The sequence below is a fragment of the Triticum aestivum genome, chromosome 1B (genome assembly GCF_018294505.1).
Source record: "Triticum aestivum cultivar Chinese Spring chromosome 1B, IWGSC CS RefSeq v2.1, whole genome shotgun sequence".
NCBI lineage: Eukaryota > Viridiplantae > Streptophyta > Magnoliopsida > Poales > Poaceae > Triticum > Triticum aestivum.
In genome coordinates, this window is record NC_057795.1 from 159,291,959 (window position 1) to 159,297,660 (window position 5,702).

The window sequence follows — 5,702 nt, forward strand, 5'->3', positions numbered from 1 at the left end:
CGTACCCAATGGGTATGGGTATGGGTGCCAATTTATGCCCATGAGTGTTGAAATGGATGGGTATAAAAAGTTTCTATGGGTATGGGTTTGGGCAGAAGGATGTTGTACCCGCCCATACCCTATCCATTGCCATCCCTATTTGCTACGGTGATTTGAATAATTATTTGTAATGCAGATGATTATTGTATTATGTTTGATTTGAATAATTCAGTTTGTTTTTGATTATTGAATTCTGTTGAATTTGATATTTACGGGCCGATGATATGCGGGATGCAGCGGCGCAAAGAGCAGACCCCGCAAAGCCGACCCGTAAAAAGGTATATTCCGCAAATATATTTTTTTACGAATCAGTTTGAGGGGTCTGCATCTGTGCCAGCCTGAGCCGTAAACGTGTTTTGCGGGCCGGCGGGATACAGGATCGGATCGGCTAGAGTTGCTCTAAGCAAGAAAACGCAGCCAGGTACACAGGTTTCACGACGCCGCCGCGCCCCCGCGACCTAGTCTATACTACTAGTAGTATTGGTAGTAATTTATGGACTTGTCCATCGGCTTGGAAAACAAGTTCCCCGGAGTTTTTAGTGTCCTTGATTGGAATCAAATCTTCTTCAAGCAAAAGGGACAGGGATCCTTCGACTCGTTTTGCTTTGATCGGCGCTTCCGTCGCCGGCCTTGGCCTCCGATGGCCCCGCCGCCGCCATCGCTTGACTACTGGCGCGGCTTCTTCAGCGGCGCCCGCGCCAGCATCTTCGACACCATCGACGCCGCCATCTGCCTCGCGGCCGCCGACAACCCCGACGGCCTCCGCGCGCGCCGGGACGCCATCGCGCACCGCCTCTACACCGTGCTCAACGTCCTCCCGCCGCCAGAGGACGCTGTCGTGGTGGCGGCGGCACCCGCATTCCCCGACCGGGCCAGTCGCCACGACCCCATCGTCGCAGAGGTCTTCAGCGTCAAGACCGCTCTCGCCAGCAACCAACAAATGGTTCCCACCTTTCCTGCCACTACCACCGCGTCTGACTAATTTCATTCCCATTGGTCTCACCAACTGCTTACTACTAGTACTGATTCCATTGCTTGCGTCTTCTTTTCGTGCAGTCGGAGGAGGAACTGCTCGACCTGCTCCGGAGGCTTCAGCAGTTGAAATTCACGGCGGACGCCATCAAGGTAAACCGGGATAAACTTCTCTGTTGCTCCATGTGTTTGACGAATTCCCTTGATTGCTTTTGTTCATATCTACCAACTGAACTGCTCTTAGGTTACTGAGATTGGAAAGGCAGTGAAACACCTACGGAATTACGGCTCAAAGCAGATTCGGATACTCGTGCGATCCCTCATCAAGTAAGTTTTTGTTATTTTACCATGTCTAATTTGTCTTAACTTTCTAGCATTAACATCTTTGGTGAGCCACATTGTAGAGGTTGGCAGGCTATAGTCAGTGAGTGGGTCAGCGATGAAGGTGCCATTGTAGGTGAGAATGCAAACTGGATGCACTCTCTTAAGAAATTCAAAATTGATCAATACTGTAGGTAAGGTGCCCTAACATTATCTTGCTGAAACTATCCGCAGATCGCACGCCGCAATCAATGGAGGCTTCTTGCATTGAACAGGAAGAAGGTGGGCTTCCGTCCCCTCCCATGGATGAAGCTGCTCTTTTCGCTACGCCGTGTACTTCCATACAGTTATCCGAGGTACTGACCATTTAGACATCCGTTTTTTTTCTCAAGAAAACCCACGAGATTGTTACTCTGTTTAGCATTGGTGCCAGTCCTACATGTGATCTGACAAACTCCATCTTTGCTTCGTTTTGGAAACTTGGTTTGGTTTCGAAGTTCTTCGATGAAATGGATGATGATGGAAGTGAGTAATTGCACTTCAGTGATTCCGTACTGTGTTTTGTTATGCGTTGTGTTAACATGGTCGCTGCCCTGTAACTTTTTTCTGCAGATGTTAGAATCAATGCCAAGGAGGGTGAACAACAATATCCCACAAACCATGAGTCAGTCAAGAAACAGCCTCCTATGGCCCAACAGTATGATCCAGTACAGAATTGGAGGCTTGATCAGTCTGCGGTGAGACAGTCACGGCTGCGTGAATCTTGCGGCTGGCAAACAGGGCAGCAATGCATCACCGAGGCACAAGAGAAGCCTTCAAATGCAGCATTTGGGCCAGGGAGACCACATTGGTTGCACTCTGAGCCGATAGGTTCTGAACTAAGGCCTAAGCCGCCGCAAGGCATCATACTGAATCAAACTCAAAGAAGAACAAAACCAACAATGCCTAATGTAAGCATACGGTATTGCTGAACAGCTAGATCTTTTTTTTTTTTTGAGGAAAAGAACAGTTAGATGCTTATATGTGATGTGTATGCTATTTTTCTAAACCATTTCACTGGTTATAGCGACTGTTGGGTCAACATGATGAGAATCCAGTCCAGGCGATGCTAGAGCTTGCAAAGAATGCCAAAATTGAAGCTACAAAACGAAAGCTTGAAGAAGGTTACCAAGAATTTAGCAATGGTATGATTCTTCTATTTTCAATATTTTTATCTGGATGAGTTTCTAGGATCAAACAGACTTGTTAATTGTCAACAGATATCAAAAGTCAGTGGTGCATAGTTTTGATCGCAACACTCGGTGTGATTGGTTCATGTGACGAATACTGACGGGTTTTTTTTTGACATAAATGCAGCGAAGCAGGAGCGAATAATACAAATGGTGGATCCGCAAGACCTGCTGAAGCAAGGGAACCGGAGCTTACAACCCAATGGCAAGGCAAGGAACAACAGCGCCGGCAACATCAGGAATCGGCTAGGCATTCATCACTGATTCCGTCAAGCTTCACCATGTATGGAGGCTGCCATCTACCATTCCATCAAGCTCCACTGATTATGGGTGTTTTTCCGTGTCCAGCACCACATGACAACAATAATGCTTGTTCTGAACCTGACATGTGGTGATGCATTATTGTTGGCTGTTGCACCCTAATAGCCTTGGGGCATGAGTGGCTGGTTGTAATGCTTGTCAAGCTTGTAGTACATGATATAGTTTTGCATGCGAGTTATCACTTTATATGCTAGTGGAAAATTTTCATTAAGATGATGGCCTTCCTCAAATGCCCGAGGTCTTCCATAGCAAGCAAGTTGGATGCACACCCACTTATTTTCTGTTGAGCTTTCATACACTTATAGCTCTTAGTGCATCCGTTGCATGGCAATCCCTACTCCTTGCATTGACATCGATTGAGGGGCCTCTTCATTGCCCGTTGATCCACCGAGTTGATGCGAGACTTTCTTCCTTTTTGACTTTCCTTATTGATTTCTGTTACTGTATTTTATTCCACACATAGTGTTATATCAATGGCTTACACTCATGTATTGTGTGAAGTTCAAAATGCTGAAGCGCGTTAAAAATATGATATAATTGCTTGGCTTGTCATCGGGGTAGTGTAACGCCCCGGATACAACTTTCCATATTCGTAACTCCGACTCTTGCCTTTTCCGGAGATGCTATATGATATTTCCTTCGTGGTTGGGTTTTTGTCGTTTGTTTTGCATTTTGTTCTTGTTATGCATGTCGTCTCATGTCATCATTCGCATTGCATCGGCATCGTTTTCATAAAACTTGCATCCGTTCGTGTTCCGCCGGTTTTCTTCGTTGTCCGTTACGAGTCCGGACACACTCGCACGCGCCCGCGGCACCTCCGAAATATTATTTTATAAGCGGCATAAAAATGTTCTCGGAATGGGTTGCAACTTGTCGTGCGGTCTTATTATAGTGTAGACAGGCCGCCTGCCAAGTTTCGTCGCATTCGGAGTCCGTTTGACTGCCCAACCGTTATATTTATAACCGCGATATAGTCGGATTAATCATCGGACGTTTCGGTCTCCGAAACTGCCACCGGGTCGCTCTGTTTCTCTCTCTTCTCAGCTCGAGGCATTCTACACAGCCCACCTGCAGCCACCTAGTCCCCCCCCCCCTCTGTTCGGAGCGCACGATCGCAATCCGAGGGTCCGGAAACCCCCTAAACCCCCTAGAGACTAAACCCTAGCCCCCCTTTCCTATTTAAACCCGCTTCCTTCCAAATCTGGTCGCCCTAACCCCTCTCCTCCTCGTTTTCGCAGCCTCCTCCCACCTCGTTGGCCGCGCCGCCGCCTCCCCCCTCCAAATCCGGCGCCAGCCACCTCACCCGCGCCACTTGTCGCGCCTCCATTGGCTCCGCCACCGTTGACCGCGCCCTCCTCCAACCCCAGGGCACCACGCGTCTCCCCGCAGGCTCCTGCCGCCGCAGGCCCGCCCAGGCCCGCGGGAGGCCCCTCCGAGCCCATATGGGCCCGGCTCCCGCTCTCTGCGCTCGAGCGCCCCAGCGCCTCGCCTCCTCGCCCGCTTCCCCCGCCACCTCGTCCGGCTCGCCGGAGCCGCGCCGTCGAGCACCAGCAGCCAAGCCGGACCTCACCTCCCCTGCTCCTCCTTCCCCTACCTTCTCCTTCCTCTCTCTCACTCTCTCTCCCGCAGGAATTCTGCCATGGCCGCCACCACCCGAGCTCGGGAGCCGCCTCTGCCCTGGAGACTCGTCCCCGCCGCCGTTCGTCGCCGGGAATGGACCCGCCGCTGCCGGATCCGGCCTCTGCCGGCCCCGCCCTTGCCAGATCCGCCCCGCCGCCGCCCTCGAGCCTCGCCGTCGCCGGCGTGAACCTCCACCGCCGCCCCTGTCTCCCTATCCGTGCGGGCACGAGAGGAGGACGGCCTCAGCCCGCGTGGGCCACGATCCGCCAAGGCCCAGCCCAGCTCCCTCGGCCTCCCCAGGCCCAGCCGCAGCGCCCAGCGCGCCAGGGCCCAGCCGCGCCTTGCCCGGCCACGTGGGCCGCCCCCCCCTGCTTGGGCCTCCTCCTCTCCACCGACTGGGCCTGGCCCAGGGACCGGCCTCGCTCGGCCTCTCCTCCAGCTAGGCCGAAGCCCATGGTGAGCTTCAGATCCAGCGCCCCCCTGTGCACTGTTGGGCCAGCAGTTTCGGCCCGTTGCTATTTTTTTCCCTGTCCAGCGATTTTAACATTATCTGTAGAATTAACAGTTTTACAGAAAACCCCCTGATATTCATGCATTTAATATCTGACAAACTGTGCATCGGATTAAAATAATTTATATATGTAAATGCTCAGAAAATTGTGTAGATTAATAATATGCCACTTTCATCTATGTTAAAAATGTTTAACATGCTGTTTGTGTTTATTTTGCATTATGCCATGTTAAAATGCTTTAATTCATAACTAAATAACGTAGCTCCAAATTAATTAAACTTTATATGTAAATGGGGTGGAAAATGCCTAGTTTAACATGGTCCACTTTATTTTGCTGTTTAACAACATTAAAATTGTGTTTAGGGCAGAACAATACTGAATCCATAATTTGCATATGGGGATTTTCCGGAATTGTTGTTTGTGGTTTCCGGCCTTATTTAAACTTGCTTAGATAGGTAGTTTTATTATGCCTCACCTCTTGCCATGTTTAACAACATTTAATATTGTTGGGTACAAAACCGAGAGAGAACTAAATAATCGATGTGGTGTTCTGTCAATATGCAACTCGTTGCATATTGAGCTCCACTTAACTTGTAGTGTTGTTTGTGCATATTGCCATGCCATGCCTCATTAAAGCGGTCATGCATCATACTTGTTTGCGCATCATGCCATGCTTATGCTTGTTGGT

The 5,702-nt window shown here is 49.9% G+C and overlaps 1 protein-coding gene across 1 annotated transcript; it reads left to right on the forward strand.

Annotated features, from left to right (window-relative positions):
* The first annotated feature begins 495 nt into the window (after positions 1 to 495).
* On the forward strand, positions 496 to 3,108 carry LOC123088706 (probable mediator of RNA polymerase II transcription subunit 26a). The gene is made up of 9 exons (XM_044510917.1): positions 496 to 982; positions 1,096 to 1,164; positions 1,256 to 1,338; positions 1,416 to 1,468; positions 1,567 to 1,688; positions 1,830 to 1,857; positions 1,945 to 2,282; positions 2,399 to 2,516; positions 2,689 to 3,108. The coding sequence occupies exons 1-9, from the start codon at positions 533 to 535 to the stop codon at positions 2,823 to 2,825; spliced, it is 1,398 nt and encodes a 465-aa protein (XP_044366852.1). The 5' UTR covers positions 496 to 532; the 3' UTR covers positions 2,826 to 3,108.
* The last annotated feature ends 2,594 nt before the right edge of the window (positions 3,109 to 5,702 follow it).